The 18,701-nt window shown below is 41.0% G+C and overlaps 1 protein-coding gene across 2 annotated transcripts; it reads left to right on the forward strand.

The window, feature by feature from the left end:
* The first annotated feature begins 3,711 nt into the window (after positions 1-3,711).
* SLC38A2 (solute carrier family 38 member 2) lies at positions 3,712-16,940 on the forward strand. Of its 2 annotated transcripts, XM_017829165.1 has the most exons (16): positions 3,712-3,966; positions 4,585-4,749; positions 5,020-5,101; positions 5,226-5,341; positions 8,242-8,315; positions 8,411-8,503; positions 8,698-8,779; positions 11,713-11,795; positions 12,778-12,836; positions 12,966-13,112; positions 13,878-13,957; positions 14,053-14,153; positions 14,536-14,660; positions 15,384-15,528; positions 15,646-15,743; positions 16,497-16,940. In XM_017829165.1, exons 2-16 carry the CDS (start codon positions 4,631-4,633, stop codon positions 16,593-16,595), a joined length of 1,503 nt encoding a protein of 500 aa, XP_017684654.1. In that variant the 5' UTR covers positions 3,712-3,966; positions 4,585-4,630; the 3' UTR covers positions 16,596-16,940. The 2 variants fall into 2 exon arrangements, with proteins under 2 accessions (XP_017684654.1, XP_017684655.1); XM_017829166.1 differs by lacking the exons at positions 3,712-3,966; positions 4,585-4,749 and adding an exon at positions 4,872-4,890.
* The last annotated feature ends 1,761 nt before the right edge of the window (positions 16,941-18,701 follow it).

Raw genomic sequence — 18,701 nt, forward strand, 5'->3', positions numbered from 1 at the left:
TATTTCATTAGATATCCTTTGGGCAATTTAGAAAGTATCATCTAAAAAACATGTGGATGGACTCGACTTTGACAGTATTACTGCACACAAAACTTTTCCAAGCATACCATAAACATAAATGGCTCTACTGGGCATATGCTACAGATAGTTTTATGGTATCCCACAAGGTTTGTTTATGTATGTTGGAAGAAACAGCATGAAACAAGAACCTCCCATATTATAAAGACCTTTATTTGCTAAAACATGAGCAAAGAAAAAACATGGGCACTTGCCAGGTACTTCTTCTTTTTCTAAACATAAAAACAACTAATCAAATTTAAAAAGAAACCATTCACAGGCTGAAAAATGGCAGGCAATGTTACAGGAACGGTGAATCTACAGTGCAGTCTTCGCTGCAAACCAACCAAACCAACCTTTAGAAGCACTCAGAAGACAGCTGTGCAGCTACAAAAACCCCATTACCTTCCCATGTAATATATTGAAAACTAGTTAATTTCTACCTGTGTAACTGAACACAACTCCATTTTTACAACACCTAACAACTAACTTATAGTTTTATGACAGCCTTAGAACAGCATAACTTTTTTTTTGTTTGTCTGGTTTTGTTTTCTTGTGAAAGCATAAAGCCCCCCTAAATGATTAGAAAGTCTTTCAGCAAAGGAAACTTGACTAAGAACAAGACATCACCCAGAGCTATGTATTAAAGAAAACACAGAAACCTGGTTTTCAGTATTAAAAAAAATAATCTTTAGCAGTCTTTAGTGTCCAGAACTGTACTGGGGTGTCTTATGAGCATATAAAGCAGAAACAGAATCTCCAGATTAAAAGTAAAAAATTTAATTCTTAACTATACTAAATGCTCAAACTTTGTAAGGAAGCTTCCAAAAAGTAAAGGCACACAAAAGAACAAAATAAAAAGCAAACAAATGGAAGGTATAAAAATGAGGGTGACTTAGGGATAAGGAGGATGAAAACAAAGGAAAGAAAAAAAGAACACAAGAACACTAAAAAAAGAAAGAAAAGCATGACAATGAAAACAGATGAATCGTTGAAACTATGGTGGGAGGAACTGATGAATATTAACTTTTATTATTTCGATTACAAAATACATTTCAAAATTGGACGAAACACATTGTATGTATGTTTTGCCAAGGACATTCTTGGCAGTTGCGAAGTCAGGAAAATTATAATTCAATCAGCGAGGCATTACTTAAAACCACTTGAAAAAGCAGATCATTTGAACCAGCAAACAGACTGCATGGGTAAAATTTTAAAGACTCCCTGTTCTGGAGCAGTGCAGATTGCACTAGCATGTTGCAGAGTGAACCTTCCAATATTGGGGCCATTAGAAAAATAGCAATTTTTCTTCCTGAATGCATTTCACCAATTTTTCTTCTCATAAACGATGAACAAAGCCTCATCATCTTTTTCCATATAAAATGAGGACAGTTCTAGAAAAAAAAAAAATCAAGCACTTGTAGAGTAAAACTTTTATTTTGCTAAAAAAAAAAAATCTAGTTTTAACTTTTTTAAAAGCTGTACCGTCTACGGCAACCAAATCACATCTACGAAGATGGTTGCTGTATTTATCAGACGCATGTGGGACACTTTACTATGCACCCAGTCTCTGTGTTCGCCCTGAAAAGGATGATAGTCCTTAAAACGTTAAGAATACGTCATTCCGGTTGTTGCTACAGTGGCAAAACCCACAACAAACAGGTCACCTTGACCTCTGTCACGTAAACTGTAATTTCACAGAACTGCTGACATCCGGAGAATGGGACCGACTGCAAAAGCCACCGTTCCCCTTGGAAAAGGAGCGTGCCCTGCCTTCCCCGCAGCAGCGCTATTTACATATCACTGTGTTTGCGTTGCGAAAGGGTAGCGGCACAGCCCTTCGCCTTAACCCGTCAGGGTGCTGAAGCCTTGGCAAATTGCCCGTTGTGCAGTCGGATTTTCAGAGGGTCGAAAACGCCGTGTCCTGGCACTCCTGGAGCGCCTTCACCACCCGTCACGGTCACAGGCACCCCAAGCCGTGGTCCGCCGCGCCCGCACACGGGGCAAAGACGGATGCACTGCGAGGACAGGTGGGCAGGGCGGGAGGCAGCTCTGCCCCAGAAAGCCCCGAGCTGCGCTCCGAGGTCATTTCAAACCCCGACAACCGCGGAAGCAGGTGCGACCCCGCCGCCCCTCCGCCCCCCGGGGCTGCGCGGGAAGGCGCCGCAGCGTATCCCGCCCGCTCCTGCTCCGCCCCGCCGGGCTGCAGCGGGGGGGGAGCATGACGCGCCGCGCCGGATGGGGGCGGGGGTACCACTGCAGTGATGGAAAATTTTCGGCTTCTGCATCTCCTGCGCGTGCCCTCGCCGGTCCCCGCCCCTTCCTCGCTTCCACCGCCCGCCCCCCATCCCAGCTGTGGCGGGGGCGCTCCAGAACGTTCTGCGGCTGGTACGGGCGGGTGTCGCCGCCTTGGGCCGCGGCAGAGCCACCGGTGGTCCCGCCTGTCCCACCCCAGGGCAGCCTCGTCCCCCGGCAGAGCCGCAGGCACTGCAGTGGGGCCAGGAGCGGGTAGGGGTGGTGAGGGCTCGCTGCCCCTCGAAGGTGTGAGCTGATCCCGTGTCCCTGCGGCCGCCCCGCCGCCGGGACAGCAGCCAGGAAGCGCCGCTCGCAACTTCCACGTGCTCTCGCAGCGAAGGAGGGAGGGAGGGCGATAACCTAGAGGGGCCAAACAACTCAGTGGCTGGGCATCCTACACGCTCGAGGCTGGCAGCACCAGATTGGCGTGGGAGTGCGTTGCTACCGGGGGGGGGTCAGGAGCTGGGGAGGGGAGAGGCTGCCTTGCAACTCCTGGCTCCTCTAGAGACAGCAGCCAAATGGGCCCCCACTACCCGCGCCGAGACTCCTCCGGAGCTGTGGCCTTGCAGCGTGTGTGTAAGAGGCTAGGGCGGACAGTAAAGAGCCGCCGCCCACTTCCACGGAGGACCAAGTAGCAAAGCCCTCCAAGTTTTCTGGAGCGGTTACCTGAGGAAGAGGAAGCAGGATGTTGTTACCCCCTCTCTTCCCTACAGTGGGGTATATCGTAAATCGCATCACCAGGGGGAGGCCGTCATTCCCGGAGGAAACGTTCGGGAAGCCTGTCGGCTGCCACCGGGGTCTAGGCTTGCACATGCACCGCTGCTTGCTCATGTGTTAAAAATAGGGAGTGACTGCAGCGAGGAACTATGATGGGTCGGTAGCACCTCGTCTCCTGCCACGCACCCAGCCACTGGGAAACGCCAGCGCCGGAGCTCGGCAGCGCGCCAGAGGCAGGCGCGGGGTGGAAACGGAGAGGCGGCCCTGGGTGAAGCCGGTAACCACCCGGTGCTGCAGTAACGCTGCGGATGCTGCACCGGGCCGGTGGAAGCACCTCTCAGGCAGGGCGCTCTTGACAAGCACCGCAGCGTCCTGTCTCCGCCGTGTAAACCAGTGCCCCCAGTGTAAACACGGGAGAGCTGCGCGGCTCATATGTGCTACGACCCCGCTCCCGACCCCCGCCGGGCACACACCGGCGACCAGCTCCCACCCCTCAGTCGGAGGCGCCCGCCCCGCCGCGGATGCCCCCCCAGCCCCTGCCCGGGCGGCGGCAGGGGGTCAGTCGGGCAGGGCGGGGGCGGTGCGGCGGCGGGCGGACGCCGCGCCCCTCGGATGACGCGCCCACATTCCTGCGTGAAGAGCGGCGGCGCCCCGAGGGGGCCGTCAGATCGTGAGAGACGTCGGAGCCCCACGGACGCAATATTTTCTTTCCCTTTGATACCGCTGGGGTTTTTTACGTGATTTTTTTTCTACCTTTGTTTATTTAGGGTTTGTTTTCGCTGACGTTTTATAGTTAAGGGCTTTTTTCCCTTGCAAGAAGCAGCAGCAGAGAGAGGAGCATCTCCTTATTTCGAGGCTTCGGGAGAAAAAACTCGCTTTCAAGCTCTTGCGCAGAAGGTACGGCAGGGGCCGGCTGTTACCGGGCCGCCAGGAGGAACGGGGGGACTTTCCAGACGGAGCGCGGCTCGTCCTTCGCGCCTTGTACGGCGGCAGCGCCCAGGCTTGTCGCCAAGACCCCGCCGGGCTCCGCCGGGACGAGTATAGGGACGCGCTGCCGCTGCATCCCGGAAAGGTGGCAAACCCGCAGAGCGACTGCGGCGCGACGCAGTCCCGCGACCGATTTGCGTTTTTCCATTGAAAACGCCGGGATGCGCGGCGTCGCCGCGGGGAGGAGGGAGGTAAACACAGGGACAGCCGCGGGGCGGGAGGCTCCGGCAGCCTATGTGACAATCACCCGTCGGTGTTGCATCAGTCTGCGCTCCGCTATCGGGGCGGGGAGGCGGGGGGTGCCGGGGAGGGAGGGAGGACAGCGCAGCGCGGCGGTGCCGCTGCCCGGGCCGTTCCCAGCGCGGTCCGGCCGCGCCGCCCCCGCCCCGCGCGCTCTCACCTTTGTCCGCGCGCCCCCCGCCCCGCGCGCCTGGTACTTTTCCACTCGGCGGCGGGCGGGGGCCGCGCGGCCACGTGACGGGCGCGCGCCCGCTGCGGCACTGACGTCGCCTCCCGCCCCCTCCGCAGGCGCGGCGAGTCCCGCCGGCAAGGACAAAAGAGCGGCCCCGCCAGCATGAGCAGCGCCGAGATGGGCAAGTTCAACATCTCCCCCGACGAGGACAGCTCCAGCTACAGCTCCAACAGCAACGACTTCAGCTACCCGTACCCCACCAAGCCGGCCGCCATGAAGAGGTGAGCGGGCTCCGCGGCACCGGCCACGGGCGGCACCCAGGCGGGCACCCGGTGGTGCCCCGTGTTCGTCGGCACACGGAAACACGGGAATGACTGCGGGCGGAGACGGGCGCGACGCTCCGTGCGCTGACAGAGCGGCAGGTGGGGTGGTTCTTTTGGGGCTGTTCGTCAATTTGCTCGTTTCCTTTGAAATGTATTGGAAGTGCTGAATGGGAAGTGAATATGCCAGTTGCCCGTGACAGTCACTAACGATCCAATGTTGTTTTGCAGCCACTATGCAGATATTGATCCAGAAAATCAAAATTTCTTGCTCGACTCCAATCTTGGAAAGAAGAAATATGAAACTCAGTATGTAAGTATATAAGCAATGACGTTTCAAATAAATAAACAGAAATGTATTGCCAAAATTATATTTGTTTTAATTCTGAGATGAGTAATAACTTTCTATTAATTATTACCTGTCTCCCTTTTCTCAGCATCCGGGTACTACTTCCTTTGGAATGTCAGTATTTAATCTGAGCAATGCTATTGTGGGTAGTGGCATCCTTGGTCTTTCTTTTGCCATGGCTAACACTGGAATTGCTCTTTTTGTGTAAGTATCTTTTGGTTCATCAAAAAAAAAAAAATCTGCTGTGTAATTCCTAATGGAAAAATACTTGGTGTAAGAATATGAGCTCTAGAAAACATCCAATCGTTTCCATAGGTGCAGAATTGCATTTTAGGATTTATGGCTTGTTTTAAATTTAAAGACTGTGATACATTCAGAAGGATTTGCAAAAATTAAGCAGCTTCATTGCAAGTTCTACAACCCACAGAAATATTTTACAGTACTTTACCTAGTTGTAGTTTTTTCATGAAAAACTGATAAAATTCCCTTGAAAGTTCTGCTATCCAAGTCCCAGTCAGGGACGTAATATCCTTCTTCTCAACCGATATCATTGTGCCTACAGACTTACAATGTACTTACACCAATAAAGAAATCCTTTTTATTGCTATGCTTTTACTCAATTCAGGGAACTGGTTTCATTTACACCAAAAAATTGCTGTCTGCCTGCCAGGGAGGAATGTGGAATAACCATCATATCTTTATTGATACATCTACATTGGCAAAAGCTTTCAGGTGTAAGATAGACTGTAGTAATGTAGTTGGAAATTACATGAGAAAACTGTACAAATTATGTACAGTGCTTTCAGTCATCTTGGGAAACTACATTTTCCGTGTATCGAAGGCAGTTCAGCACACATGACATGTAACATCAGCGGTTTGGCTGCAAATGAGTATCCATGGATATGTTTAAAGGAACTTCGTGCTTTTATCCTGGAAATGGATAAATGTGCTGAATGTTGAAGAACATGTGAAGAATAATGTTTAGTTGGAAATTTCTCTGACTCTGTTGCCACATTTCTAGAAAGTAGGTTACTTCCAGATGTTTCAGAGTGTATCAGGGTGGGATTCAGATTTTCTGAGGAAACTAAGGTATACTAAGGTATAAAGTTCTGATCTGAAGGGTTTTATTTAAAGTATATGGTGATTTGTTTATCTTTTACTAAGATTTTCACTTACGATGATGATGATAAACTGAATGAACAACTTAGCATGAATTCAGAAGAGATAGATACTCTATATTTCAACACATCAGTTTCATGCTCTAAAGATGTTCTGCGGCACATGTAATCAGCATAATGCACATTAGAATGTCTCTGAGGAGAGGAAAAAAGAGAATTTAAGGTATTTGAACAGACTTGATGGGTCCTTTTTTCCTACAGAAAAAATGTTCAAAACTGTCAATTTAGCAATTGAGTGCTGACGTCAGTTGCCTTTCATGTCCAGGTACTGCTTTCAGATTTACTTACATTAGGACTGTTTCAAAGACAAACTTGTTACCTTTTAAAAATTAGTATAGTTTGTATAGTCCTGAGGCAGGAAAGCAGTTAATCACTGCTGATACTGAGGATTTATGATGACAGTGAGGGCATTACAGGCATGCTTTAATAACTAGGTTATAGATTCAGATCCAGATGCAGTTGATTAAGGCGGTAAATTCTTCGAAGACTGTGGAATCACTTGTGTCAGTGCTGTGACTTGTCACTTGTGTCAGCACTAAATAAATAAATAGTATGGTCTGGAAGCCAGAATCAGAGTGAGCTTCAGGATGAATTTGCTGACTGATCTTGTCAACACTGTAGGCAGCCATTCCAGGTTAGGACTGAGGGGTCCGGGATCTCTGCTGTTTTAAAGTAATGTAAAAGTACATTAAAGTAACATAAAGTAACAGCACATCTCAGCTGTGCTGTTCCTAGTTGATGGCTGAGTAAAATCCTAGTTAACCTCTATCTGTCAGAAATAGGTTTATTTGTGTGCATGTGTTGGTCTTAAATTAGCACCATAAGACAAGTTTCCTGAATCCCCTGTACAGATCTGCGAAGTTCTTCTCAAATCTTCTGGTTTCTGTTTTTTTGTGCTGCATTTACTAATTTCACCAACATTAAAAATGTCACAAAAGGAAATGTAAAGGGTATTGCGCTAAATGCAGCTTGCCATTTTTAAGCAGATATGCTGATTCTTAGGTTTCTTGTAAAGCAGAATGCTTGTACTGGTATAAGAAGGACCAGAGGGTTTTTTGAATGTATTGTAATTTTCCACTGTGTTCTTCAGCAGCTGAGAAGTCCCCCCTAGCGTGCCACTCCAGAAGGTGCATTTGTTGAGGGAGAGAATTGTTGAGAGATCTGCATTTTAGGTGATTCACACGTGCTTCTGGAAATAACATGCATTGCCTGTAAAAGCTGTGGGAAAGATAAACAAGCCACTAGCAATTCCCATGTAAGCACACCTGAAGAGTTAACTTTTGAGGAAAGAATTTTTAATTTTTTTTTTTTTTTAGTGACAATAGATACATATTTCCATTTGAAAAACACAGCTCTCAATGTGTCTGAATTTTCAGTCAATTCTTTAAGGCTTTTGCAGTTTCATCTTTACATTAAAAAAGACATAAAATAGGCTTAAGCTGAAAAACTGATTTCTTTTAAGAACAAGAGATAGTCTTCACTTGCAGTTAGTCACAACTGTATTCAATGGGTGCATGACACACTGTTGAACAAGGATAGGAGGACAGGAGAAATACAGTGTCTTACAAGGATACAACCGCCCCCAACCACCATTCCCATTGATACTTTGTTATTTATATCAAATGTAGCCAATTATAATAGCCTGACAGCTTGGCGATGCTAACGCCACTTTACACTAAATAGAAGCGTTGTTTAATCTTGCACTAGAATTTCTTTGTATGCTTCTGAAATGCAATTTAGTATCAAATCCTTTCTAAATGAGGCATTAATTAGGTTTTCAAAATGCTTTTAGCTGACCTTAGAATTTACATTTTCCGAGGTAATATTTTAATATGAATAATGCTTATGTTTGATACATCTTTATTTAATAGGGCTACAATAAGTCATTTATGTCTATTACAAATTTGCATGTTTTTCTCTCCCCAGGATACTCCTGCTTTTTGTCTCAATATTTTCTTTGTATTCAGTGCATCTTCTTTTGAAGACTGCCAATGAAGGAGGTATGGCAAATTACTATATTACAGGCATGGTATTTGTTTCATATGGTGTCTTGGTGAAACACACCCTTCCAATGGAATATTCTGCTTTCTTTTAGGATCTTTATTGTATGAACAGTTGGGAATGAAGGCTTTTGGTATGGCTGGAAAACTTGCTGCTTCTGGATCAATTACAATGCAGAACATTGGAGGTGAGGACAAGATCTTAAAATGTCTGTACTGTCAATAGTAATTGTTCCCTACTTATTCGTGGAGACTTACTTTCACGCAACATGTGTTCATTAACCGCTTGTGTTCAAGTGAAGTTATGAAACATGTTATGTGATTCTTGCATCGTGTGGCATATTCTATATTTGTAATGATCTATGATGTTATTCACCTACAGCTATGTCAAGCTACCTCTTCATAGTGAAATATGAGTTACCATTGGTCATCAAGACATTTATGAACATCGAAGAGACTACAGGGTAGGTGTTAGAACTCCTCATCAGAGAAACTATTAGGAGAAACAAATACGGAGACTGTATATATTTTTATATGAAGACCACGTTCGGTACACCGTAGGGTAGCTTCTTACTCAGACAGAGATACAGTAAGTTTTCCCTTCCCCTGAGTGCTTCACTTCATTTAGACCCAGCCTGACCTGGGAAAAGGGTAGAAAAATACAGGTATCGCATCATATTACAGAAAGCTGTTCTCTAAAGAATATCAGGTAAGTGTTAATGTATGTACCAGTCAGTACATACTCTAAGGAAAGATAAATGTGGTTATGGTTGGCTTTTTTGTTTTGGTTTTGTTTTGTTGGTTTTTTTCTTACTGCATCTAACTGGTTTGGTCTGATTAATTTGGTTTTCTAGTGTTAATATTTTGGGAAGTGTTTAAATATAAGATTAAGGTGCAGTTTGCAATGAATGTCTTAAGCAACAAAAAAGTTCTCAAAAAGATAGGGGGACTAAATCTGGGACCTAAACCAGAGTTTCCATGCCCAAGACTAAACTGGTGGATGCCTTGCCATCTAGCCCTGGAGACACCTTAACTCCAGAGTGGCTTTCATCCTTGGCTTTAAATATAGGTGCCTCAGATAAGGTTAATTTTATCTAACCATACCCTCTGAAAGTTAGATTTTGAGCTCATCATTACTCTGGTCATTGTATAATCAGTGGAGAAGGGTGATCCTCTGTAGTGGTCAGTTCAGCGCACCTGTCTTAGACACGTGTTTTGGGCATCTCCACAGAACAGTTAATCATATCACTCTGTATTGAGAGGGTGTGTAAAAACAAGATGCCTGAGTTCAGATGGATAGAGTTAAGTGCTATAAATCTCACTCTTCAGAGTTGTACTTCTGTGCCTTGTCCTGAAGTGTCCCAGTCTTGAGAGGGCTGAGCAGCTCAAGACTCCAACTTACACCTAAGCCTGAGTTCAGAAGGTAGGCATTTTTCTGCCTGTGTTCCCCAAGGGGTGTTCAAGCCATTTGGTGGTGTTCGTACAGCTTGCTGATAGATACTGTTACAACAACGCTAGCCATCTTTTTTTTTTTTTTTTTTTAAATGTACTCGAATGCTGCACCTACCCCATCTACTTAGTAGTGTTATATTTACAAATTCTTTGCTGGGAAGGTTCATTTCTTTCCTTTGGCTGAATTCAAGTCCTTATTTTTTAATTCTTAAGAAAGCCCCTGGAGTAACCAGTACTTAGAAGGGGGCTTGGAGGCAAATATTTTTAACTGTCCCATCTTCAGTAAAGAATTCAAAATTGTTCAAGAAGGAAAGTTAAAGGCTGTGAATCTCACTGGATACAGCTGCTGCTTTGCAAATCTGGTAGAGAAAATTAAGAAATCAAGATCTGTATTTTAAATGTTTTCTTGTTGGCTGGCACTAGGTAGCTGTACACCGATTGAAAGTAAATATTTTCTCAGTGCTCTGGCAATTGTGAACCCCGTTTAACTGACTCTCTCCATGCATTGCTTAGGGGAGTCTGGGTGGCTACCATTGGCATGGATTCCACTCTGGCAGCCTGGTGCCTAAAATGTAAGCACTTACCCGTTTAAATGTCCCAAAATAATGCTTACTGTAAAAGATCTGAAAATTCTGAGACAATATCATAGATACTAGCTCCATTATTAAAATTTGTTTAGCAACTTTTAAAATACTTAGCTGTATTTAAAGTTGCACAATCCCATTCTTACTCTTTAACACAGAAAATCTTTGAAGTCCTTGATCTGAAAGTCCTGATAGCCTCTTTATGAGGTATGCACAATAACAGTGCACATTCTTATGACATTCACATTCAAATGCAAAGTCTCTGTGCTGTGATTTCTTTTAAATTTACCACAAGACTACTACATTTAAAAAAAAGTGTATGATGTTAATGTCCTATACATTTGAAGTTTCTAAAATAGTCCTTTCTACATCTAGTTATCCCAGATAAAACTGAGTAAAGAGATGACCAAATTGGTTCTGCATTTACATCATAAATCCAGAGCAAGTCAGTTAATTATTTCGTATTTCCACTACCATGTAAAAGGTTATATCTCAGCAATTATGTTTGCATATACAATTTTCCAATTAAATAATTTTTCTTTTAACTCAATAGTATACATTGCATTTTAAAATAAATACTGTTAGACGACACCATAACAGGATGTAAAATATTAATATTTGGGAATAAATGCTTAATATTACTTTAATTGCTTAAAGCGTATAGGATGACCCTGTAGAACTTTGTTTTTCTGTGTTTCAAAAAATATGTTAATCTCCTAATGCTCCAAAATGTTTTGTCAAAAAATAGCTGCTGCTTCTTATGGAATAAGTGGCAAAAATGTTCCAAAGGAAAAAAATTCTGAGGTTCTTACCATGCCTTCCCTACTGAAAGGGACTAAATGTGCCTCCAAGAGACTCCCAGTGCTTGTTGGAGTTTTCTCAGCCAGTGGGCTTGAGCTACTGCCTTACCTTCAGCCCTCACCTGTTTTTCTTTAACTCCCTCAGGGCACCCAACAGAATTTTATTTCCATTTAAAGTGGAAACCCTGTTGGGGCTCTGCAATATTCTAATACATCTGGAGAGCTGGGAGACAACACTTAAGAAAATTACTGTTTTTTCCATGATTGATCCCAGTTGACTTTTTTTCTAACCAGTCATTTAATTTTCTGTCTTCTGACTTCCAGATACATATTATTTTTATAAAAGGACACTAAAGGAAAGGCACAATGCAGGTTTGGGGTGAGATAAGAAGCTATTGTAGAGCATTAGGCCCATAAAAGAAATTGAACACTAATCCTTTGTGACATCAGGTAGTGCATATTTTTAAGGAGACATATGTTATAGAAGATGAGTGAGGACTAAACTGAAAATGTAATTTTTAAATACTTGATTACTTAAAAATATTATTTTTTTTTCTACAGAGAATGGTATCTCAATGGTGACTATTTAGTGCTGCTGGTGTCTGTCATCCTCATTCTTCCCCTGTCCTTACTGAAAAATTTAGGTAAGCAGGAGAGTGCAATCAAAATTAAAAAAACATTGAAAATACTGTGGGGAAGTGGATTGATACAATGTTTGAGTCTTCATGCTATGTGAAGTAACAACTGTTTCCAAACTCGTTTCTTGGGACTAATTAGTGTATAGGTAATTGCTATCAGTCTACTTGAAAAAAAGAAAAAAATTAATCAATACGAGTATCCTAAATTACAGATATGTTTTTGGAAAATGAAAGAACAGTAAATAGGTGGCTTTAGAACAAGGTCAGCAGTAACTTTCTGTTCTTATTACAAAGTTTGACCTCTTTTGGTCAATAGTGAAATAATATAATATTTTTATTAGCTGTCCTATAAGAGTCTCCAAAGAATAGGGATGACCCTGGGCAGTTAAATTGTCTTTGCAGTGTCTTTTCATTTTGGATCCCAAGCATCAGCAGAATATTCATAACAGATGCTTTCTCTGAAATGGCTGTAATTCAGTTATATATGTGAATAATTCAGTTAACACACTTATTTGTACAGAGAATCTTGTAGCAGAACCTTAATAATCGAGTGTCTCAAATTTATTTATCAAGTTACTATTTCTAGAAATTAAGTAAATCAATGAAAACAGAAGGGAAAAGGCTAAGTTATCTAGTAGCACATGCTATAAGAATTAACTGTATAATCATTCTTCTTATACAATAAACAATTCATATAGTTGTTGCTGTGGGTTTTTTTTAGTTCGCATTTTTTTTCTTATAAGTTAAAAAGTTGAATACTATGGACTCACTGTATGTACAGACCCTAATATGTCTTTCAGAATTTTCAGATCTGGGTTGAGATTAGCGGAAAGTCAATGAATAATTAAGTAGTTCTGTGTGTAACGCTAAGAAAATCACAATCTAAAACTATCACTGATAGAATATATTTTGTCATGATGTTTTGACTTGAATGGTGTTTCTGTTTATTGTACCTTAGATTTTTTTTTTTTACCTTTCTTGGTCACAGGGTATTTGGGCTATACCAGCGGCTTTTCCTTACTTTGCATGGTCTTCTTTCTGATTGTTGTAAGTATAATCTTGTTGAGATCCAGTGCTTGTAAAACTGTGTTTCAAAGTGAAATTAAACACAGTTTCTGAAAATTTTCACATCTTGCATTAGTCAAAGTAATAATAAATGCATGGCTTTATTTCTAGGTAATTTGGAAGATGTTTCAGATTCCTTGTCCTATGGACAGTGACATTATGAATGCAACATTATTAAATGGAACACTAGCACCTTTGGTGAATGAAAACATAACAAATGATATGTGCAAGCCAAAATATTTCATCTTCAATTCACAGGTAACTGACTGAAATCAAACGCTCTGTTGAAAATAACTGAGACTAAATACATAGCAGATAAATTAGGTCATTTTTCTTTCAAGTATTTGCCCAGTTCTAAACTTGGGATGTGTTAAGACTTTCTGTTCCAGTAGACTTGGGCACTGTTTACCTCATGTGGACTGGGTGTTTCCACATTCCAAATACAGAGAAATTAGCGGAGCTTGATGTGCCTGTTTGAGTGGCAAAAAATACATCTTTCATTCTTCAGCACGGCATTTCTCAACCTTGGTCGAGTAAGCTAGTGAAGCATTTTAAAAAGTTGATTGCAGAAGAAGATGAAGGAAATAAAATTGTAAAAGCATGCAAATAGGAAGTGTTTGCCAGAGTTTGGGATAGACTTGTTCCCAGTCACAAATTCTTGAGCCGTGAATGCTCCCAATTGCAGTGGTGAATGTCCACACATGGAGAAGTTTGTGTAATACCTAATACCAAGATCAGGCTGTAGTGGCTTAAGCCTGTGAGTTACAGAACATAATTTTGAAAGCAGATACAGTCAGATCAGCATGGACTTCAGTGACATTTGAGATGATTTGGTCCTCAGGGTCTGGGTTTAAGAAAACACAAACTTAATTTATTCTAAAGGTTCTGGTGTAAAGAATAGCTAGTCTTCTTCAAAAAATAAACTAATGCCTAAGTCAAAACTGAAGAATCTACAAATGATTATTTCTAAACTTAATTTTTTAGTGTCTGTTGAGATACTTACAAAATATACTTTTTTTTCAGACTGTCTATGCTGTCCCAATCCTAACATTTTCTTTTGTCTGCCATCCTGCAATTCTTCCTATTTATGAAGAACTGAAAAGGTAAATGTTAGAGATATATCTATAATTCCACTAAACAAACAAAGTAGTATGAAACAGTATGTTCTCACAACTAACAATGTTTCTTTTCCTTACAGCCGAAGCCGTAAAAGAATGATGAATGTATCCTATGTATCTTTTTTTGCCATGTTCCTCATGTATTTATTGGCTGCTCTCTTTGGATACCTGACATTTTATGGTGAATATTGCCTACTCTGCTTATTATTATTACTTATGTTCTGCAAAACCACAGTATTATTTTAAAGATAGAACAAGAAGGCATTTACTATGGGTTCTAAGTATACACTGTTTGTTGGGAGTGTTTTTAGTGCTTCTGTAAGGGCACACCCAAAAGGAGATCAGTGGTAGACTTAGGTCCAAGACACAGGATTAAAATTGGATTAAAACAGATTCCATGCCTCCAAGTCTTCCCTGTGTAAAATGGAGACATGCTTACAGGAGCTCTTAAGGCTTTCAATTCATATTGATGTGACTGTAAAATTTGCTTAGAATTTAGAGCAGAAGCAGTTGTTTGAAAAGTATATCAGCTACATCTAATTAAAATACTATTTTCTTTATAGGAAAAGTCGAACCAGAACTGCTTCATACCTACTCTGCTTATCTGGGTGCTGATGTTCTCCTTCTTATTGTGCGTCTCGCTGTTCTTATGGCTGTAACCCTCACTGTACCTGTAGTTATTTTCCCGGTAAGTAATTTTTTTTTTTTTATGTCTTACTACCAGTTTTTATTTTCATCCCCTGTACTCCTACAGTCATTTACTGATTTGGGAACTCCTGTTTATTAATTTAGAGATTTTTTCTCTTAACTGAAAACAGAAATTCATTCCAATAAGCTTGATGAAATAGAGCTATACTGTTAATTTAAATAAATATGCAACATTTACGAAGCAGCAGGTACAAATACATTTAGTTATATTGTTTTCCTGGTAAGATTAAGTCAATTGGGAAAATGAAACAGACTGGCCCTTTATATAGAGTATTTACACTGTTGTGTTATCAGCTTACAAAAGTCAGCGTGTTTTTGTACATACATTGTGGACACAATCAGACCATTTAGGTGTGTATCGTTGAGCAGCATCCATAGATGTTACAAAATTCCCTGGAATTTATTTTTATTCAAGACAGGTGTTTTTCTTTGTTTTTTTTTTTTTCCATTACTGACTGCGCTTTGAAAATCTAAATCACTGAAAAGAGGAAAAAAACCCAGAAACATAGAGCTGCCTCTCAAGTGCAGAAAGTAAATATCTAAAAAAAAAATTCTTTCATATTTTGAGTTCTATTAAAATATGAAGTGTTCAGGAAAATAACATTAAAATCCTTTCAGAAGGAAGGTCTAACTCAGGTGACAGTCACTGTCTTCCACAATAAAGACTAAACTGTCTTTTTTTTTTTTTCTCCCCCTTCAAAAGATCCGCAGTTCCATTACGCAGCTGTTGTGGGCAGGGAAGGAGTTCAAATGGTGGCGTCATTGTTCCATTACAATTGCTCTTCTGGCATTTACCAATGTGCTTGTTATCTTTGTCCCTACTATTCGAGACATCTTTGGATTCATTGGTAAGCATTCCCTTGTCAGTTCAAGCAGTCTTTCACATTTTAGAAAAGGCAATTTGTATATAATTTAAGTGTGTTTACCTGTTTATGAATATTTCTTTCTGTGCTTTTTCTATACAGGTGCTTCTGCAGCTGCCATGCTGATCTTTATACTTCCTTCTGCCTTCTATATCAAATTAGTGAAGAAGGAACCAATGAAATCAGTGCAAAAGATTGGGGTATGTATAGACAGATATGTAATTACACTTGTTTACTAATTCAGAGAAAAAAAAATTGATTTTCTGCTTCATGATTTAAGAATTTCAAAGTCCTGGTGAAGGTAGTCAGTAAATTGGTATTTAATGTTATCTTAATTTAAAATGTGGGAGCTGCATAGGAATTAAGAAGCTGAGGGGCTGGCCATCACAAGGCTCAGTTCACTTCAATGACTTCTCTCAGCCCTTGGCCCCCAGTCTCAACAATAGTTGGGTCATTCCGTTCTGATAAGAACCAGATTTCAACAGAATATCCTTAACAGCTATACTAAAAAAGGCTTAACAGTCTTTAAATAGTCTTTTAAGACTTATGTATGTCATTTAACCCATAAAAGCTGACCTCTTTTTGGTTTATCCCGACTGTTCTTGGTGCTCTTACTGATCGTAGACATACTGACTCAGAATCAAATCTTAGACATACTGAGTTAAGTCAGCACAGTGGCATAGCCTGACTGGTATCAGCAGCTACATTAACTTTCCTTAGTTGAGGGTGAGGTCTGCTAAATTGAAAAAAAAGTACTTTTTGATTTGAAAAATGACCCCAAGTATGAGAAAGGTAGCTCCTTATCATTGACTTGATCTCTTGTCTCTTTGTCCTTCATGAGCAATGGCATTTTTGTTATATATAGGTATGACTTTATAGGTGTATATCATGGCATAACCAACAGTATCATAGCAGAATCTGAAGTACTTCTTTTATGTTTTCTTTTTTTTCAGGCTTCATTCTTCTTTCTAAGTGGAATAATTGTGATGACTGGGTGTATGACACTGATTGTTCTAGACTGGACCCAGAATGTTACATCTGATGGCCATTAACTGCCCTGGTTTAATCTCTAGCACTCCACTTCAGATGCCAGTGTTCACTCAGATACCTCCTGAGAACGAAAATGAGCTACTCAGCTTCCTTTGAAAGGCAGATTCTTTGTTGATGGTTCTTCTGACTGTAGAATATCTGAACTCTGTCTTTAAGAAACTATTCTGCATGATGGAAGTGGATATTAACATCAAACTATGTGAGTGTCTGGCTGACAGAAGTGACAACTTTATTCCATTCCAGAGAATGGACAGAACTCTCTGTAGACTTTTATCAAGCCATGTTTGGCTTTCGTCATTGTTACTTGGATATTTTGTTATTTTACTTGAATGTGCCTAATGGAACCATTTGATGTGAGAAAGAACTCTTTAATTTAAAGCAAAGTGTTTAAATAACCAATGAGAGAGAGAAAGAGAGAGAGAGAGAAAAACACTTATTTTTTGTACCAAAAATTCTTATGGACCTCAAAAGCACTATTTTGACTGTAAGAAACACTTTTCTAAAAAGAAGGAAAGAATAACATAGAAAAACTCATTAAGAATATTTAATCAGTGTCCTAAATTAAATTATTAAATATAGTTTGACTTTCTCGATCTCTTCACTCTCATGACCAATGACAGGGCTCAAGGACACAGCATGAAGCTGAGTCAGGGAAAGTTTAGGTTGGATATCGGGAAAAGGTTTTTCACCCAGAAGGTGGTTGAGCACTGGAACAGGCTCCCCAGGAAAGTGGTCAGAGCACCAAGCCTGACAGAGTTCAAGAAGCGTTTGGACAATGCTATTGGACACATGGTGTGATTCTTGGGCTGTCCTGTGCAGGGCAAGGAGTTGGACTCAGTGATCCTGATGGGTCTCTTGCAATTCAGTATATTTTATGATTCTGTAGAGGGATAATAAGAAGAAATTTTGTTTTTAAAATGCTTCTGACCTGTTTTGACCAAAACAGGTCAAAACTCTGATAATAAATGCTTCCCATGAAATTCAGCTAGTTCAAATTAGATTGAAAATAATCCTGAAAATCATTTGTCAGCTTACTTAAGTAACTACAGTTACCTTATTACCCAAAAATGGTGTGGAAACCCTAGTTTTCAAGCTTTAAAAAACCCCACCTTTTAGAAATGGGTACATTTGAGAAAAGCTTAGGTAATCTAAAAATTGTAAAGATGGCATTGGCATTTCCCTTCTTGAGGTACTCAGTAGTGCAATTGAGTAAAACAGGGTTTGGGATTTTTGCTTTTTTGTTTTTTTTGGTTTTTTTTCCTATTGTAGATATAAACTGAATGGCACTGGAGCATAGGATGCCATTAATACAAAACTCCCTCCTCAAATTCCCTTTATTAATAAGGTCCATTTTCAGTTGTAGCAATGTCTGTTAGGGTTTTTTCTGTCCAATATATCTTGAAACACTGTAGGAAACCAAAAAGGTCCTAAATTAGTCTACTACTTGTATAATACTCAAAAACTGTACAGTATTTCTCAAATTCCTCATCCATTATTGGATTTTGAATTACTTGACTATTCTGTTTCTGAGTCAAATCTACAAAATAACTGCACCAATATTTCATGCTTGGTACAAACTCTCTTCACACACATAACTGGGATTCCTCTTCCAATTTATACTGTATAGTAGTATTAAAGATAACCTCATAGGCCGGATAGTCATCTCATACTTGTTTGCTTCAGAGATAGATAGGTTTCTTATGAGCCTTAGCTGACGAAACAGGTGCTGTATGGTTGTGATGAGCTATTTTGTTTCTAGTGCATGTTTACTCTTTCATTCTTATCCCAGGTTGAAGAGAGATAACACTTGTATAACAGCGTACTTGGCTTATAAGAGGTTCTCAAACACAGCAATATTGGGTACAAAAGCCTAGAGAGAGATTATTAATGAAATAATCATGGCAATGTGGTCAACTATCTTCATCTGACACAATATTTTAAAAAATTATTTACAAAGGTCTGCTCAGTCTTTGTGTCAGAGGGAATAACTAAGGGCCTGTAATCCATTGATTAAACAGTGCCTGAGACTTTTTTGCTCTTATAGAATTAATCAAACAAACCTAAACAATAGTGTTTGGCAAATAATGTCAATCTCTGCCCAGCCATTT

The sequence above is a fragment of the Lepidothrix coronata genome, unplaced genomic scaffold, assembly GCF_001604755.1.
Source record: "Lepidothrix coronata isolate B3197 unplaced genomic scaffold, Lepidothrix_coronata-1.0 Scaffold159, whole genome shotgun sequence".
Lineage (NCBI taxonomy): Eukaryota > Metazoa > Chordata > Aves > Passeriformes > Pipridae > Lepidothrix > Lepidothrix coronata.

Coding starts and splice junctions, on each gene's coding strand:
- SLC38A2 (XM_017829165.1), top strand. CDS start 4,631: ATGAGCAGCGCCGAGATGGGCAAGTTCAACATCTCCCCCGACGAGGAC. Junction 8,316..8,410: donor GAAGACTGCCAATGAAGGAG/GTATGGCAAATT, acceptor GCTTTCTTTTAG/GATCTTTATTGTATGAACAG. Junction 8,504..8,697: donor TACAATGCAGAACATTGGAG/GTGAGGACAAGA, acceptor ATTCACCTACAG/CTATGTCAAGCTACCTCTTC.